This window comes from Haliotis rufescens, unplaced genomic scaffold (assembly GCF_023055435.1).
Source record: "Haliotis rufescens isolate VD_foot unplaced genomic scaffold, xgHalRufe1.0.p SCAF_1, whole genome shotgun sequence".
In the NCBI taxonomy this organism is placed as follows: Eukaryota; Metazoa; Mollusca; class Gastropoda; order Lepetellida; family Haliotidae; genus Haliotis; species Haliotis rufescens.
In genome coordinates this window covers 17275086-17295084 of record NW_025963779.1, presented here as the reverse complement: position 1 = coordinate 17295084, position 19999 = coordinate 17275086, and the positions used below count along the sequence as shown (strand labels likewise).

The 19999-nt window shown below is 42.0% G+C and overlaps 1 protein-coding gene across 1 annotated transcript; it reads right to left on the bottom strand.

Moving 5' to 3' along the window:
* Window positions 1–2060: 2060 nt before the first annotated feature.
* On the bottom strand, window positions 2061–18889 carry LOC124150538 (N-acetylneuraminate lyase B-like). The gene is made up of 9 exons (XM_046522495.2): window positions 18772–18889; window positions 16374–16444; window positions 15619–15706; window positions 13305–13362; window positions 11013–11088; window positions 5523–5615; window positions 4211–4365; window positions 3233–3404; window positions 2061–2633 (listed from the first exon to the last, which is right to left on the bottom strand). Exons 1-9 carry the CDS (start codon window positions 18831–18833, stop codon window positions 2467–2469), a joined length of 942 nt encoding a protein of 313 aa, XP_046378451.2. The 5' UTR covers window positions 18834–18889; the 3' UTR covers window positions 2061–2466.
* Between the last annotated feature and the right edge of the window lie 1110 nt (window positions 18890–19999).

The window sequence follows — 19999 nt, the reverse complement described above, 5'->3', positions numbered from 1 at the left end:
TCATTGATATATTTGATATCAAAAGACACGAGGGTGAGATTCTCTATTCCTTGAGTTGCACATCATGATACATGGCCTCATTTCATTAATTCATTAAAAATATACATTACACCGCATTGCAGATGGAAAGGGAGGAATGTGGTGTGTACAACCCCATGAAGTATTGATGGTGTGTGAAATGTAACCTCCAGAAGGACTGACATCACATAATGAGATTGTCATGTTCTTTCAGTGCTCTGCTGAACAAAGCTTGCTTGTTATTACCTTTGATTACGACAGTGATATATAAATGATAGTCCAGTTAAATGCACTAGACTCCACACAAAAATATGGGCATGATTTATTACCCGTTAAAGGATCAGTGCATATCATCTTGCATCCTCAGCTCCCTGGGGAGTATACATTGATCAGATGATAAAAATATTAGGTTATGTGTTGCATTTCTCAAGAAAGTCATGTATTTATTTTCACCTGAAATGACATGTTTATTAATCATGAGATATCAATATCGACCCTTCTGGACGATTACGCCTGGGAATGTCGATATATGCACAAAAATTCAGGAAAGGTAAGATGTATCATGAGATTACAGGGCACACACCATGGTTTTCCTGGATGACTTGTGTTGATGGCATGAGGTTGTAACACCTTCAGGTAATGCATCTGAACACCAGATGGAACAGTGTTTTGTACATAGGGAGTTGTGCAATATACATTCCACAATATCAAAATATGTATATTTTTGTATTTTATTTTCAATAAATTGTCATCAGTTGTCATTTTCATGTTGTCTGTATAAGGGTTTCACCTAGCCTATGAAAAGTGGGAGTCATGTGTGGGTGACTCGCTGCATATTGTATTATGAGTCATGAGCTCAACTTAAAGATTCCTGCATAAGTTTTTGCTTGTTAGAAATTGTCATGTTCAGCAGGAAGTTATTTTTATTTCTACCTCCAAGGTTTCAGGGGATCATGCGTTGCCCAGTAGTTTAAGGCAGAGTGCAGAGTTGTGTCCCTTGGGCACATCCGAAACCTGTGATTGTGGTTTGCTTCCCTGTTTGGCCCGATTATGTTTCTAGGTTTGTCGGCACCATACCCGTGCGTGGTCGTGGGTTTCACCGTAAACGTGATATAACTGGAATACTGTTAAAAGTGGCGTTCAACCCAACTCACTCACTCACTGCATTTTGCGCAGATATGTTTCTAGGTTTGTCAATGCCATACCCGTGTTTGAGGTTTTCACCAAGACCTGCATCACTTTAGGATTTCCTCTTACTTTTAGCTGAAATGCTGTGATATAACTGGAATACTTTTCAAAGTACTACTCACTCACACTCACTTCAAAGTTTCAGAAATACAAGCTGTGGTCAACATCATGAACTGATGTGTTGAATTAAACTTGTCATAATGAATTAATAATTAGTTTCCGTCAGTCCCTTGGGTGTGTTACGAGGGGTGGGGGTGGGGGTGTTCACGGATGGCCCCGTCGTATAAGGCGCCGCGAAAAGTCACCCAACTCACTCACTCTATGTACATTGGTCAAAGGGAGGTAAGTGGTTATAGATGAGATAGGTTTATATATATATATTTCAGAAATATTTTATAATTTGTAGCTTATTGCAGATGTAGAGGTAACAAGTAACAGCTGAGAGTAAAGAACTAACAACCAGTGTAACTCTGTTAACAATAATTTAATGTCCTAAAGTATTCAACAAATCCACACAGAGCTCCAGCATTTATTTTCCTCTTACATATAATGTAACCCCTGGGTATCACAGATGAAACTGAAGCAGCTGAAATGTACTTGATGTATTCATAAGAAATGCAATGTTAAAAGATATACTTTCCGAATGTTCATTCTTTTACACGCGTTGTAGGAGAAAGGTAATGTCGATGACCTGACAATCAGAAAGACCTCGGTCGAATATCGTGAGGATCGGTGGTAGAATAGGTCTTCAGCAACCCATGCTTGCCGTAAATGATGACTATGCTTGTCATAAGAGGCGACTAACGGGATCGGGTGGTCAGGCTCGCTGACTTGGTTGATGCATGTCATCGATCCCAATTGCGTGGATCGATGTTCATGATGTCAATCACTGGATTATCTGGTCCAGACTCGATGATTTACAGACCGCCATCGTATAGCGGGAATATTGCTGGGCGTGGCGTTAAACAACAACAACAGTTTACACATTCTCTTGTAAATAATTCCAACTTGGAAAAATAGAAGTGTAAGTGTACATTAAGATTTCACACTTTTGAGTAAAATGGTGCATTAGTCAATATTCCAACGTTTAGAACAAAAGAAACCATGACAACGAGACCGGAAGTGTACAGTGTATGAATACTGTGTATGAAGCTTGTCCTCTCCCTGTTCTCTACCGGAAATTTGGATAAGAAGATGTTTATGTCCAGTCATTTCGAGGATATGTTTCACTGCTGGACTCGTATATCTGCGACTCTGAGTCTACTTCCTGTACCACTGGAAGAAGCCTATGTCTTCTAACTCCTGTCTATATTTGGCGACGTCATCTGCTCCAAGAGCTCTCATTGGACAACGGGGCGGGCCAACATCCAGACCAGCGAATGACATCATTAGTTTCAAACAGGAAACAGTACTCCCACCTTGCGTCGCTGAGAAGTAAATGTACAAACTGAGATGTAATGCAAATTCTGAAAGTGACATGTTTCTTGCGCTAGGCAGAATACATTGGCAAATATACATCTTCAACAAAATAGTTTTGTGCGTACTAGTACACAAACACTCACATTTTCTTCAAAATTTCAGATGATATAAAAACACAATATCAAGGAGATTGACTTTCGAAATACAAAGAATTGTTTTATCGTTTTCAAAACAACTATATTCCTCAAGAAAAAAAACACGCTATTCTGCTGTAACACAATTTTGTGGCAGACACCAAAACAGCATTTGACAAAATGGCAAAAGATGCCGTCCAAGGTTAAAAATAATAATCATTTGTCACGAACGAAAGTTCAAAGTTCTCCGTTAGTCACATCACATAACCAGCGGAGAATCCGGGTTAGATTTGGCCCCCATCAACCTATGCTTGGCGTTAGAGACGACTAAATAGATCTGGTGGACAGGGCTGGTGATGTGCCATTCAGAACCCGACGGCATGGGTAGTTGCTCATTATATCAATCACCAGGTGATCTCGCCCAGACTCGATTATTTACAGGCCGATATCAAAACACACCTAGTCATACTGACCATAGTTAAAGAGCAGCTTGCATGTCCTCTGTGAACGGTACTGTTCTTTCCGAGCTGTGTCCATGTCCCCGCGGTCCATCGCCTCCATCATACGTTGGTACACCCCCGCCATGAAGTTGTAGGTGGACCCCACAGCCCCGTCCACGCCTAGCACCAGTGCAGATATCAGTTGCTGGGGGAGTACAATGTTTTGTTTATATAAATGGGGCGGTTGATGTGTTCCACAAAATACAAACATTGCCTTGTGGACAGCCAGAGACCATATCATATCGGTATATAATCTCTGAATAAAAGGACATTGTGCCGTACCTGAACACAGCCGAACATGATGTTGTACTTGTACCTGTGCCCTACCTGGTCATAGCCAAACACGATGTTGTATATGTGCCCTACCTGGTCACAGCCAAACAGGATAGTGTATTTGTGTCATACCTGGTCACAGCCAAACAGGATATTGTACCTGTGCCCTACCTGGTCACAGCCAAACAGGATATTGTATTTGTGCCCTACCTGGTCACAGCCAAACAGGATGTAGTACCTGTGCCCTACCTGGTCACAGCCAAACAGGATGTAGTACCTGTGCCCTACCTGGTCACAGCCAAACAGGATATTGTATTTGTGTCCTACCTGGTCACAGCCAAACAGGATAGTGTATTTGTGCCCTACCTGGTCACAGCCAAACAGGATATTGTACCTGTGCCCTACCTGGTCACAGCCAAACAGGATGTAGTACCTGTGCCCTACCTGGTCACAGCCAAACAGGATATTGTATTTGTGTCCTACCTGGTCACAGCCAAACAGGATAGTGTATTTGTGCCCTACCTGGTCACAGCCAAACAGGATATTGTATTTGTGTCCTACCTGGTCACAGCCAAACAGGATATTGTATTTGTGCCCTACCTGGTTACAGCCAAACAGGATGTAGTACCTATGCCCTACCTGGTCACAGCCAAACAGGATGTAGTACCTATGCCTTACCTGGTCACAGCCAAACAGGATGTTGTACCTGTGGCCATTGGCGTCCTCTAGCTGGACACACTCGCTGGCTACAGGCAGGTCCTGGGAGGAGAACTTGACCCCCCGGAGACTGGGCACGACGCCCCTCGCCTTGCGAAGGAAGTCAGCCATGTTCACTGAAGGTCACAAACACTTTTATGTATCAATTTACTGGTATGTGATGTGTGTTCCTATGAGAAATGTATATAAATTACACTATAATATTTTATTATTTTTATATTGCAGCAAAATAATATTTTCCCATCGTTGGATAATCGATAAATGTCACCTCTATTGGTTTTTTCCTCTATACTTATACCAGGTATACTATTTGCTTTGTTAGTCTTATCTTAAGGTTTAAGATGTCGATTACGTTGCATATTAATTTGTGCATACCCAAAATTTGAGATATATAGTAAACTACGGTTATAACGAACTCGAAGGGACCACTAATTTCAGTTCGTAATAACCGTAGTTCGGGAATGGTCGGGGCTAAAAATACGTTCGTTATATCGGTCAGTTCGTGATAAACATAGTTTACTGTATATTTCTTTTACATACTACGATAATAATGTATCTCATTCTAAAGGGTGTATGCTAAATTCTGGCTTCTTACTTAGAGCATACAATGAATGATACGAGTTACTGTCAGTGTATTGTACAGTATTTCAACAAAATACTATTATACTATTATTATCAAGTATGTCAGCATTGTCAGAAAATCACCTTCGTTATCATAGATATCCAAGCTAGTATCACACGTTTGGAGTGAGTGATGCTCTTACGCTGTATCCAGCACAGTAAGTGAGTGAGTTGGGTTTAAAGACGCTTTTAACAGTATTCCAGTTATATCGCAGCGTGTCAGCTTAATGTGGGAGGAAAGCCCGAAGTAATTCCAGTACATTGACAGTTACATGACAGTGAGATTAGACACACCGGAAGTGACTGCACACAATCTCCATCCGATCCCCATTTAAATCTGCTCTCATGCGGGGGCTTAATCGCCACGATTGTCTCAACGTTTTATTACTCTCGTAAAATAGTAACTTGTACAACAACTTCATTACAAATTTATTCTAAAGAAGTAAAATTATTAATTTATAAATTATACACGTATTACCCCTATCAATATTATCCATATAAGATACTTCTTCACTGTTTATTAAGTTGAAAATGTACAGTGAAAGTTAAATCTGGATTCTTTTATACACAAGAAATCTGTTAGCACTGTTTTTAGAAGATTTATATAACTCATTTTCTCACCGTAGAAATGATCCCAAATACATATACTCACGTTCTACACAGGTGAGAGGGGGTACGTGGTACAGGTAGAGGGGCAAGGTAGGGGCAGCCTCGCACACACGCCGCATGTACTCAACCAGGTGATCTACAAAAAGTATATGTACTCAGCAAGGTGATCTATAGAAAGTATATGTACTCAACCAGGTGAGCTTAAGAAAGTTTATGTACTCAACCAGGTGATCTACAGAAAGTATATGTACTCAACTAGGTGAGCTACAGAAAGTATATGTACACAACCAGGTGATCTACAGAAAGTATATGTACTCAACCAGGTGAGCTACAGAAAGTATATGTACTCAACCAGGTGATCTACAGAAAGTATATGTACACAACCAGGTGAGCTACAGATAGTATATGTACTCAACCAGGTGAGCTACAAAAAGTTTATGTACTCAACCAGGTGATCTACAGAAAGTATATGTACTCAACCAGGTGAGCTACAGATAGTATATGTACTCAACCAGGTGAGCTACAAAAAGTTTATGTAATCAACTAGGTGAGCTACAGATAGTATATGTACACAACCAGGTGATCTACAGATAGTATATGTACTCAACCAGGTGAGCTACAGAAAGTATATGTACTCAAACAGGTGAGCTACAGATAGTATATGTACACAACCAGGTGATCTACAGATAGTATATGTACACAACCAGGTAAGCTGTAGAAAGTATATGTACTCAACCAGGTGAGCTTAAGAAAGTATATGTACTCAACCAGGTGAGCTTAAGAAAGTTTATGTACTCAACCAGGTGATCTACAGAAAGTATATGTACTCAACTAGGTGAGCTACAGAAAGTATATGTACACAACCAGGTGATCTACAGAAAGTATATGTACTCAACTAGGTGAGCTACAGAAAGTATATGTACTCAACCAGGCGATCTACAGAAAGTATATGTACTCAACCAGGTGAGCTACAGATAGTATTATGTACTCAACCAGGTGAGCTACAAAACGTTTATGTACTCAACCAGGTGATCTACAGAAATTATATGTACTCAACCAGGTGAGCTACAGATAGTATATGTACTCAACCAGGTGAGCTACAAAAGTTTATGTACTCCACCAGGTGAGCTACAGATAGTATATGTACACAACAAGGTGATCTACAGATAGTATATGTACTCAACCAGGTGAGCTACAGAAAGTATATGTACTCAAACAGGTGAGCTACAGAAAGTATATGTACTCAACCAGGTGATCTATAAAAAGTTTATGTACTCAAACAGGTGATCTACAGAAAGTATATGTACTCAACCAGGTGAGCTACAGAAGTATATGTACTCAACTAGGTTATCTACAGAAAGTATATGTACTCAACAGGTGATCTAGAGAAAGTATGTCCACTGTTTCTCTGCGAAAATTCTCTGGAGAAAAGTCAGTCGAAAAGCAAAATGCTTCTTTAATAACAACACCCCTCTCAGACAAATCCTCGATTGACATTATAAGCACCGGCCTACCAGGATGCGATGACGTGCAATCAACAATGTCACATAGTCTAACCAACGAACCATTTCTTCTCCTCTCACAGCAAGAATATATTATTAGGCGTTATCAGTGCTAAGCTATTCCAGCAATCTCCGAGCGGCCCATCTGTATCAAGCAACCTTTGTCAATTGATGACGATACGTGAGTGAGTGAGTATGGTTTTACGCCCCTTTTAGCAATATTCCAGCAATATCACGGCGGGGGACACCAGAAATGGGCTTCACACATTGTACCCATGTCGGGAGTCGAACCCGAGTCTTCGGCGTGACGAGCGAACGCTTTAACTACTAGGCTACCCGACAGACCCTATGATGACTGTACGTGCGGCATCTAACAATTTTGCTGTATCTGGTCACACACCCGAACAGTATTTTCAGTGATTTTTGATAAAACTATACCTTGCAAATTCATACAAACTTTAATTTTTGTATCATGTAATGGACAGGGTTATGGATGTGACAGACCAATCTCATAAGCTTGGTATCACGATCCGAAAAATATGCAAATGAAATCACCTTGTAGGAACTAGATTGAGTGAACGGTATACATCGATGTGGTGTTTACATCTCAAAAGATATTGAACAAAGTTCCCTACATGAAAAAACAGGTGTTTCCCGGTGTGTCAGTGCTTACGTTAACGGCCATGGCTGCAAACCATGTGGCACCATATCTTGACATTCGTCATCACTCGCCCCTTTCCGTAAGACTCGTCACCCTATCGATGAATGTAATGTGCGAAAATTCGACGAACCAATCAGAATGCGCGTATGACTTCAAATACTTCGGGCAAAGAAGCCCTCAAGAATAATTTTTGATTTTACATATGTCTTGCATTTAAAGATGCAGTTATATGTGTTCAATCATACTGTACAATAGTATTAGTCCCTATGTGTTTTCAATAGCATCTGGAATATATTTGATATATGGGGGAAATATACGCCAATCATTACGCAACGAGTTGACAATTCTTTTAGTTATGCCCGTTAGCACTAAGACGGAACCCAAGGCGACAAGAGGGTCACGAGTCGCTATTCGGCTTGTCCCGGAATAACACGAGTTGTCCACGAATGTATATCGTAAATGGGGCAGTTCACTCAGACGTTATATTCCAACGCGGTTTCTAAAGTTACTACGGCCAATAGAAACATTTACATGTTTTAAACTTCGATTATTATAAGAAGGACATTATATTATAAAGAGACTATTACCATCGTGTGCTTCCGAATCGTAAACACGATATTATTCGAAAATAAAATAAATATGTATTACGATCGCCAAATGATCGCTTAATACAATATATTTTCCAAATGTATTATATTAACGACAGGAAAACTCACTCAGCTAATAATCCTTATCTCACAAACCTATTGAACATGAGAGGTAGATATGTGTGGTGTCGCTGTGAAGCATCACCTGCCTACAATGGTGGGGCGGAAGAACTGTGGAATCGATGGCATCATCTACCTACAATGGTGGGACGGAAGAATTGTGGAGGGATGGCATCACCTACCTACAGTGGTGAGACGGACGAACTGTGGAATGATGGCATCACTTACCTACAGTGGTGAGACGGACGAACTGTGGAGGAATAGCATCACCTACCTACAGTAGTGGGCCGGAAGAACTGTGGAATGATGGCATCACTTACCTAAAGTGGTGGGATGGAAGAACTGTGGAGGAATAGCATCACCTACCTACAGTAGTGGGCCGGAAGAACTGTGGAATGATGGCATCACTTACCTAAAGTGGTGAGACAGACGAACTGTGGAGGAATAGCATCACCTACCTACAGTAGTGGGCCGGAAGAACTGTGGAATGATGGCATCACTTACCTACAGTGGTGAGACGGACGAACTGTGGAGGAATAGCATCACCTACCTACAGTAGTGGGCCGGAAGAACTGTGGAATGATGGCATCACTTACCTTAAGTGGTGGGACGGAAGAACTGTGGAGGAATAGCATCACCTACCTACAGTAGTGGGCCGGAAGAACTGTGGAATGATGGCATCACTTACCTAAAGTGGTGAGACAGACGAACTGTGGAGGAATAGCATCACCTACATACAGTGGTGGGACGGAAGAACTGTGGAATGATGGCATCACTTACCTAAAGTGGTGAGACGGACGAACTGTGGAGGAATGGCATCACTTACCTACAGTGGTGGGACGGAAGAACTGTGGAGGGATGGCATCACCTACCTACAGTGGTGGGACGGAAGAACTGTGGAGGGATGGCATCACTTACCTACAGTGGTGGGACGGAAGAACTGTGGAGGAATGGCATCACTTACCTACAGTGGTGAGACGGACAACTGTGGAGGGATGGCATCACCTACCTACAGTGGTGGGACGGACGAACTGTGGAGGAATGGCATCACCTACCTACAGTGGTGAGACGGACGAACTGTGGAGGAATGACATCACCTACCTACAGTGGTGGGACGGAAGAACTGTGGAGGGATGGCATCACTTACCTACAGTGGTGGGATGGAAGAACTGTGGAGGGATGGCATCACTTATCACAGTGGTGAGACGGACGAACTGTGGAGGAATGGCATCACCTAGCTACACTGGTGGGCCGGAAGAACTGTGGAATGATGGCATCACCTACCTACAGCGGTGGGACGGACGAACTGTGGAGGAATGGCATCACCTACCTACAGTGGTGGGACGGAAAAACTGTGGAGGGATGGCATCACCTACCTACAGTGATGGGACGGAAGAACTGTGGAATGATGGCATCACCTACCTACAGTGGTGGGACGGAAGAACTGTGGAGGAATGGCATCACTTACCTACAGTGGTGAGACGGACAACTGTGGAGGGATGGCATCACCTACCTACAGTGGTGGGACGGAAGAACTGTGGAGGAATGGCATCACCTACCTACATTGGTGAGACGGACGAACTGTGGAGAAATGGCATCACCTACCTACAGTAGTGGGACGGAAGAACTGTGGAGGGATGGCATCACTTACCTTAAGTGGTGGGACGGAAGAACTGTGGAGGGATGGCATCACTTACCACAAGTGGTGGGACGGAAGAACTGTGGAGGGATGGCATCACTTACCTTAAGTGGTGGGACGGAAGAACTGTGGAGGAATGACATCACTTACCTTAAGTGGTGGGACGGAAGAACTGTGGAGGGATGGCATCACTTACCTTAAGTGGTGGGACGGAAGAACTGTGGAATGATGACATCACTTACCTTAAGTGGTGGGACGGAAGAACTGTGGAGGGATGGCATCACTTACCTTAAGTGGTGGGACGGAAGAACTGTGGAGGGATGGCATCACTTACCTTAAGTGGTGGGACGGAAGAACTGTGGAGGGATGGCATCACTTACCTTAAGTGGTGGGACGGAAGAACTGTGGAGGAATGACATCACCTACCTTCAGTGGTGAGACGGACGAATTGTGGAGGGATGGCATCACCTACCTACAGCGGTGGGACGGAAGAACTGTGGAATGATGGCATCACCTACCTACAGCGGTGAGACGGACGAATTTTGGAGGGATGGCATCACCTACCTACAGCGGTGGGACGGAAGAACTGTGGAATGATGGCATCACCTACCTTCAGTGGTGAGACGGACGAAATGTGGAGGGATGGCATCACCTACCTACAGCGGTGGGACGGAAGAACTGTGGAATGATGGCATCACCTACCTACAGCGGTGAGACGGACGAATTGTGGAGGGATGGCATCACCTACCTACAGCGGTGGGACGGAAGAACTGTGGAATGATGGCATCACCTACCTACAGTGGTGAGACGGACGAACTGTGGAGGGATGGCATCACTTACCTACAGCGGTGGGACGGAAGAACTGTGGAATGATGGCATCACCTACCTACAGTGGTGAGACGGACGAACTGTGGAGGGATGGCATCACTTACCTACAGCGGTGGGACGGAAGAACTGTGGAATGATGGCATCACCTACCTACACTGGTGGGCCGGAATTACTGTGGAGGGATGGCATCACCTACCTACAGTGGTGGGGCGGAAGAATTGTGGAGGGATGGCAGCAATGGCATCAACGCCGATCTCAACTGCATGTTTGGCCTATGACGAAAAATGCGATAAAGATTAACGAAATGGATACGAATTCAAATCAGTCTTATATTATTATAGCAAGTACGTAATACGAATTGTATCTGTAGACTTTAGATGGGACTTTATATGGGACAGTCCTGGGTAAGCATGTATGTCCCAAGCAACCTATGCTTGTCGTAAGAGGCGACTAAATGGATCGGGTGGTCAGGATCGGTGCCTTTTTGGTTGCGTGTCATCCTTTCCCAATTTCGTGGATCGATGCTCATGATGTCAATCACTGGTTTGACAGGTCTAGACTCAATTATTTTCAGACCACGTCATAGCTGGAATGTAGCAGATATTACACATGTCAAACTGACAAATGAATGTCATCCTGTACACTGTCGTTCATCTTTAGCCATTACGGGGTGAAATTATTTCCAAATTTTCTGACAAACATTTCAATATATCTAAGTTTGTTTATAGACATATGTTGAGTCTTCTGGAGTTTACTATTCCATATTTGGTAACACACACTGACACTCACATTAAGTGATCAAAGACACATAACACCAATTCATAACCTATTTCACATAAGGGAAACATAATTGTACTAACCAACGTTGTGAGACTAAACTGACAAACGTCGGAGACCTGCATCTCTTCGGGCTTTCCTCCCACATCAAGGGCGTTGGGGTAGCCTGCAGGTTAAAGCGATCGCTCGTCACGCCGAAGACCCGGGTTCGAATCCCCACATGGGTACAATGTGTAAAGACCTTTTCTGGTGTGCCGTGCCGCGCCCCCATATTGCTGGAATATTGCTTAAAGCGGCGTAAAACATTACTTACTCACTCACTCACTCACTTCTTCCACATCAAGCTGACGCGCCGTGATATAAATGGAATACCTGCCAAAGCGGCGTTAAATCAACCTCACTCAACCACTCTTCTGAGAAATCAGGTCCTATGTAAGCGCTCGTTAAATCTCCAGGATCATGAACAACCCGCACTTTAGACTACTGGTCTACGTGGAGGTGAGAAATCTATCCACTGAGTTTCTTATGACAGCTGCTGTCTTACTCGCTGGATCTTTTTTTCAATGATAATACCACAATGTCTGTTTGCTTCTTGAAAACGTGTTTTGTGATACTTTCAGGTTGAAAATGCTTATGTTTATTTTAACATTATTTAGTCACTGACAAAGCCATCAATCAAACTCTTCCGCTCGTGAAATATATTTAGCCTTGTTGCAACAATCCATTTTAAGTGTAACTATAAACGACAAAACCTTTAACATGCTCATGGGAACTATCTGCTTGAAGCTTGAGTCCTTGAATGTTGTAACCTTGATCAAACAACCTCTGAGCAAGAGTCGTATGACGCATTTGAAACCTTCGTTGAAAGAGCATGCTTGTTCTATCTAAAAAGTTGCGAAATGTCAACGCCAAAAGCTGAAGATGCTGGAATATATGTCGACATAAAGGGAAAGTTGACTATGGGAAAGTTGAAGTCATCCCTCTTGTCAAACATTCTTGTGGACATTTTCTTGTCACTCGGAATCTTTATGCATAGATCTAAATATGAAACAGATGATGTGTCTGTATGACTCAATGACGCGAGTGGGTGACTCAATGTTGCTTAACGCCGTAGTCAGCAATATTCCAGCTAAATGGCAGCAGTCTTCAAACCTTCGAGGAGAACTAGTGACCGTCAACATGAGCAGCAATCCACGTCATCGGGGTACGAGGACAGACATTCAGCCAAGTTACCAGTCACACCACCGGATTTAATAGTGTTGTGGACATTTTCTTGTCACTCGGAATCTTTATGCATAGATCTAAATATGAAACAGATGATGTGTCTGTGTATGACTCAATGTAGCGAGTGGGTGACTGAATGTTGCTTAACGCCGTAGTCAGCAATATTCCAGCTAAATGACAGCAGCCTTTAAACCTTCGAGGAGAACTTGTGACCGTCAACATGAGCAGCAATCCATGCCATCGGGGTACGAGGAGACACATTCAGCCAAGTCACCGAGTCATACCACCGGATTCAATAGTGTCGCTTCTTGCAATAAGGAAACAGTGCTGAGTCTCCAACCCCCAATGACGGGGTATCATGACGTAAAATGGGCTTCACACATTGCACCCAAGTGGGGATTCGAACCCAGGTCGTCGGGTCTTTAACCACTAGGCTACCCCGCCGCCCCTGTAATACCTGACCGAAATAGGAAAAGAACATAAATACCAAGGTTTGGGTGTCCCGAAGGTTGGCACATCCCACGTGCATAATGATGGTGTCTAGCCTGAAAGACAAGGGGCAGTCATGTTTATATAGTATTGGTGTGTTGGGCTAAACTAGGCTTTGAACACTATTTCAGTAAAATATCGGCGTGAAAACAAAATGCGACGTCATATGTAGACGTGTACCACGTTGCTGAAACCAACGCGCGCAGATGTGGTGCCGACAGACCAAACATCATAGTCGCGGTGAATCCAGGGTTCGAACACGACGACAAGCGGATCCTGATTCGGTCATAAGACTCGAGTTTTCAAGGCCATTTTTGGCACCTTTTACCACCAACCCCCCGTGTACTCTGAAACAATTATATGTCTTCTTCATCATTGCATTTTCATGACATTATGTAGTCCACACCGACGGGGTGCGACACACATGCTCCACTTCATCAAGATATCACGATATTATGTGTTTTTCTTCTTTTTGTTCCCAAATCTGCATCTTCCAACAAAACGCCCAAAGGCGTAAGTGCCCATGGTTGCATATCACGGATATTGACTATTGTTTTGGACGTAACGCGTGATGAAGTGTAGAAGCGTGTTTCAAAAATAGAAGAAAGGTCTGCATTATGGATGACGGAAATCCAACAACAGCCTCCTGATCAGTAGTCAGGCACTCTAACGATTAGTAACCAGTATACCACAGAACTGAGTGAGTGAGTGAGTTGGGTTTTACGCCACTTTTAACAGTATTCCAGTTATATCACGGCGTGTCAGCTTAATGTGGGGGGAAAGCCCGAAGTGATGCAGTTTTGCAACTTCGGTGAAACCAAAGAGCACGGGTGTGGTGCTGACAAACCTAGAAACATTATCGGGGCGAACTGGGATTCGAACCCACAATCATAGGTTTCTGGCATGTCCAAGGGACGCAACTCTGCACAGGGAATTGCGGCGCCTTAGACGACTGGGCCACCCGTGCCCCCTACCACAGAACTGGATGAAGATAGTTGGTTCATTAGAAGGTGGTGTTCGAGGGACATGCTGATATTGTGGTGGTGTTCGAGGGACATATTTATATTGTGGTGGTGTTCGAGGGACATGATGATATAGTGGTGGTGTTCGGGGGACATAATGATATTGTGGTGGTGTTCGAGGGACATAATGATATTGTGGTGGTGTTCGAGGGACATGCTGATATTGTGGTGGTGTTCGAGGGACATGATGATATAGTGGTGGTGTTCGAGGGACATAATGATATTGTGGTGGTGTTCGAGGGACATAATGATATTGTGGTGGTGTTCGAGGGACATAATGATATTGTGGTGGTGTTCGAGGGACATGCTGATATTGTGGTGGTGTTCGAGGGATATGATGATATTGTGGTGGTGTTCGAGGGACATAAGGATATTGTGGTGGTGTTCGAGGGATATGATGATATTGTGGTGGTGTTCGAGGGACATAAGGATATTGTGGTGGTGTTCGAGGGACATGATGATATAGTGGTGGTGTTCGAGGGACATGATGATATTGTGGTGGTGTTCGAGGGACATGATGATATAGTGGTGGTGTTCGAGGGACATGATGATATAGTGGTGGTGTTCGAGGGACATGGTGACATTGGAATTTTAGGGACTTGTTGTTACGATGGTATTTGAGTGACATGCTAATACAATGGTAATTTAGGGACTTGTTGATACGATGGTATTTGAATGACATGCTAATACAATGGTAATTTAGGGACTTGTTGATACGATGGTATTTGAGTGACATGCTCATACAATGGTATCTTAGGGACTTGTTGATACGATGGTATTTTAGTGACATGCTAATACAATGGTATTTTAGGGACTTGTTGATACGATGGTATTTGAGTGACATGCTAATACAATGGTATTTTAGGGACTTGTTGATACGATGGTATTTGAGTGACATGCTAATATAATGGTATTTTAGGGACTTGTTGATACGATGGTATTTGAGTGACAAGCTAATACAATAGTATTTTAGGGACTTGTTGATACGATGGTATTTGAGTGACATGCTTATACAATAGTATTTTAGGGACTTGTTTATACGATGGTATTTGAGTGACAAGCTAATACAATGGTATTTTAGGGACTTGTTGATACGATGGTATTTGAGTGACATGCTCATACAATATTATTTTAGGGACTTGCTGATACGATGGTATTTGAATGACATGCTCATGCAATGAAATTTTAGAGACATACTGAAACGATGATATTTAATGCAAATGTTGATGTTCAGATACTATCTGAGTGATCTGCTGATAAGCAGGGTCACTAGATTGTAATTACACTTACCGTCCATTGTTGGCCTTGACCCATTCAGCAGCGATGTCCTTCCTTTCCTCCAAGGTCAAAGACAACCCTTCCCCAGTCGCCCCGTTTACTACAGAAAGGAACTATATCTCAACAAACAACACCTACGTCTGTTCACACTGTAAGATCTTTAAGCTTCTTCTCTTTCTATTTCAAAGCGTTTGTCAGAGTCGTGTATAGAATGTAAGCGACCGACCATTTGATTTTGGCTGGGATTTTTTTTAAAAAACAGCAACAACATATTGTCGCCGAAAATATTTGAAAACAAAATTATCCTTCAGACTGTTGAAAAAATAAAGAAATTGCCTGCCACAAAAGTTGCAGTGTTAAACGTGTTTTACTTTAAATAAAATCAGGTTCATTGTTATATACAAAAATATATATGTTTTTGTAGTTGTAGCTGAAATATATCTTATCTAAAAAAAACCAACCCAGTCCCTAGTTTAAATCTATGACTATAGGTTACTGACATCATCGTAGTAAACATGGTTTTGATTTTGACAACGGCCCCAAATTTCACTTGGCTTAGCATTAAAGTCTTTATTGAGAAAAAGGTTTCAGTGAAATAGGAATTCGAATCTCAACAGTCTCCAATATACAGTTTTTATTGCCTTGTTTCGAAATTATATCATAATCAGTGAATGTGATTTTTAGAATCATTCGTTATACTTTTAGTAAATTCTATTGACACGAATATGTTATTTTCGACTAATACAGGAACGACAATTTTAGCTTACCGAAGACGTGTTTAACACCGACATCTTTCAAATACTTGATATGCGCCTCGATCTTGCTGAGTACAACATCTCTGAAACATGCAACACCATTCACTGTACTTTACATGCTTGTAATATACAACACCAGTCACTATACTATACAACATGCTTGTAATATACAACACCATTCACTGTACTTTACATGCTTGTAATATACACACCATTCACTATACTTTACACGCTTGTAATATACAACACTATACTATGCAACATGCTTGTAATATACAACACCATTCATTATGCTATACAACATGCTTGTAATATACAACACCAGTCACTATACTTTACATGCTTGCAATATACACACCATTCACTATACTTTACACGCTTGTAATATACAACACCAGTCACTATACTATACAACATGCTTGAAATATACACACCATTCACTATACTTTACACGCTTGTAATATACAACACCATTCACTATACTATGCAACATGCTTGTAATATACAACACCATTCATTATACTATACTTTACACGCTTGTAATATACAACACTATACTATGCAACATGCTTGTAATATACAACACCATTCATTATGCTATACAACATGCTTGTAATATACAACACCATTCACTATACTTTACATGCTTGCAATATACACACCATTCACTATACTTTACACGCTTGTAATATACAACACCATTCACTATACTATGCAACATGCTTGTAATATACAACACCATTCATTATACTATACAACATGCTTGTTATATACAACACTATACTATGCAACATGCTTGTAATATACAACACCATTCACTGTACTTTACATGCTTGTAATATACAACACCAGTCACTATACTTTACATGCTTGTAATATACAACACCATTCACTGTACTTTACATGCTTGTAATATACACACCATTCACTATACTTTACACGCTTGTAATATACAACACTATACTATGCAACATGCTTGTAATATACAACACCATTCATTATGCTATACAACATGCTTGTAATATACAACACCATTCACTATACTTTACATGCTTGTAATATACAACACCATTCACTGTACTTTACATGCTTGCAATATACACACCATTCACTATACTATACACCATGCTTGTAATATACAACACTATACTATGCAACATGCTTGTAATATTCAACACCATACACTATGACATACAGCACCCATGACACCATTCACCTTCATGTACAAAATTACATGTAAATAATGAACTGTTATACAACACAATGCACTATCTCTTTATAACACAATCCACTGTAATATTCAACACAATGTACTGTAATATGCAAATTATGCATTGTCGTATACAGCACCGTGCATCACGTGTTTTATCCCCAATAAACATTAACCTTGTTAATCCGTACCCCGTTTGTGTCGGGAACCTTTACATGTGTTCAAAGATTATTACTCTGAAAAAAATATTTGTTTAGTATTTGCTTACCCAGAAGAATTCACAAAGAACGGCTTCGTCCGGATTAACGAGGTGTCACTGTATATGCATATATTGGATACGTTTACGATGCCAGCTGTATAATAACACGTATCCTTTTTTAAAGTGTTCGATTTTTTTCCTCATCAAACTATAATTATAAGGCATAAACATCTGAAACTAACCCCTAGAGATGCCAGGTTAGAATTTGTCCCCAGCAACCTATGCTGGTCGTAAGGCGACCAACAGGATCGGGTGGTCAGACTTGGTTTTGTTTTGTTTTGTTTGTTGTTTAACACCACACTCAGTAATATTCCAGCCATATGACGGCGGTCTGTAAATTATCGAGTCTAGACCATACAATCCAGTGATTGATATCATGAGCATCGATCCACGCAATTTGGATCGATGACATGCATCAACCAAGTCAGAGAGTCTGACCACCCGATCCCGTTAGTCGCCTCTTACGACAAGCATAGTCGCCTTTTACGGCAAGCATGGGTTGCTGAAGATCTATTCTACCCCGGATCTTCACGGGTAGGTCAGACTTGGTGACTTGATTGCGTGTAATCCTACCCCGATGGCCTGAATTGTTGCTCATAATATTGCTCATGATATCAATCACTGGATTGTCTGGTCCAGATTCGATTATTTACAGGCCGCCGTCATATATTTGGAATATTTCAGATTTCGGCGTTAAACAACAAATACATATTCAAACATAACCTTGTCCCGGTTGTACATAGGTAACAACCTATCTGTTGAACCAGAACCTAATCTACCAAGTACATGATATGTCCTATCACGGTCTACACCTCGTTCTGCGGTTATAACGTACATCAACCACGAACAAGGAGATTAATGTGAACCCCACGGGGACAATGAGAAACAGATGGTTTTATTATCATAGACTGATGTACCAGTTGTCGTCGTTATGCACTTACCCATTGTCGTCAAATGGAGTGAAGGTAGCCGCCACAAGGCCTGTCACTCGGAATTCAGCCATACTTGTGTGCCTTTTATCCAAAAATGGTCTCTCTATAAGGACGTGATATCTGTATCTATCAACTATCTTATAGGCCAAAGCACAACCGCATTAGAAGTCCCGACTTCTGCCCCTTATCAAAGGACATGTAGCTACTTTCGTGAATACTACTTCTTATATTGACCTACCTAGTGGGTAGACCGTCTGCCCGGAGAGCAGAAGTCGGTGGTTCGATCCCATGTCGCGTCATACCAAAAGACTTTAAAAGATGTTTTTTGTTGTTTCCCTGCCTCTCGCGGGGCAAAAGGATAAAACAAAGAATGTTCGGATCAAAATCAGAATACTGTTTGCTTGATTGTTTGGTTGCTTTTTGTTGTTGAACTTGGGCATTGTATCTCAGTTGGCTGGCGCTATAAAACCGGCTTTAGTCCGGAATAAATACATACGCATAAACATACACATACACAAACGTGTGTATGCACATCGCTATGTATGTGGAATAATCTTGAAGACGTTAAACCCCATTTCACCTTATCACTTCAAACATTGACCAGATAGTCACAAGCAGTAGTTTTTCTGGCCGAAGCGGGCTGATGGCGAACACTTTTCAGACATGTTAGTCAGGTTCAATCCCATCAGAGGCATGGTTCGTGTGTTCGCTCGCCAAATGCTGAGTCCTGGTTCACATCCAAGAAGATATTCCAGGATTTGTCATATATTGACGCCCGTGATATGGGTTCGTGTCTTTGAGTGGAAAGTGCTAGTTGCAAGTGTCTTTTACGCGAAGTGTTAACATTTTACACATACATTCGCAGAGTAGTTGGACCCGTGACAGATCATTATTTGGATGAGTGTGAGTGCATGAGTTAGATTTAAGGCCGCTTTGAACAGCAACCCCGTTACATCACGGCGTGTCAGCTTAATGTGGGAGGAAAACCCGAAGCAGGTCTCAGACGTTTACCACAGCGAATTGCGGCGCCTTAGACGACTGGGCCACCCGAGGACCCATATTTGAACGAATAGTGGCGATGACGTACTTCCCTCCATGTATTACGTACAAACTACAACGTCTATTAATGATGCCACCAATAGGGTACGAGTACCACTTCTTCATATTTCACTTTGCAGATGTATCAGTCAATCAACGAATTGTCCAGTAAACTTAACGTGATTATGTACAATGACCG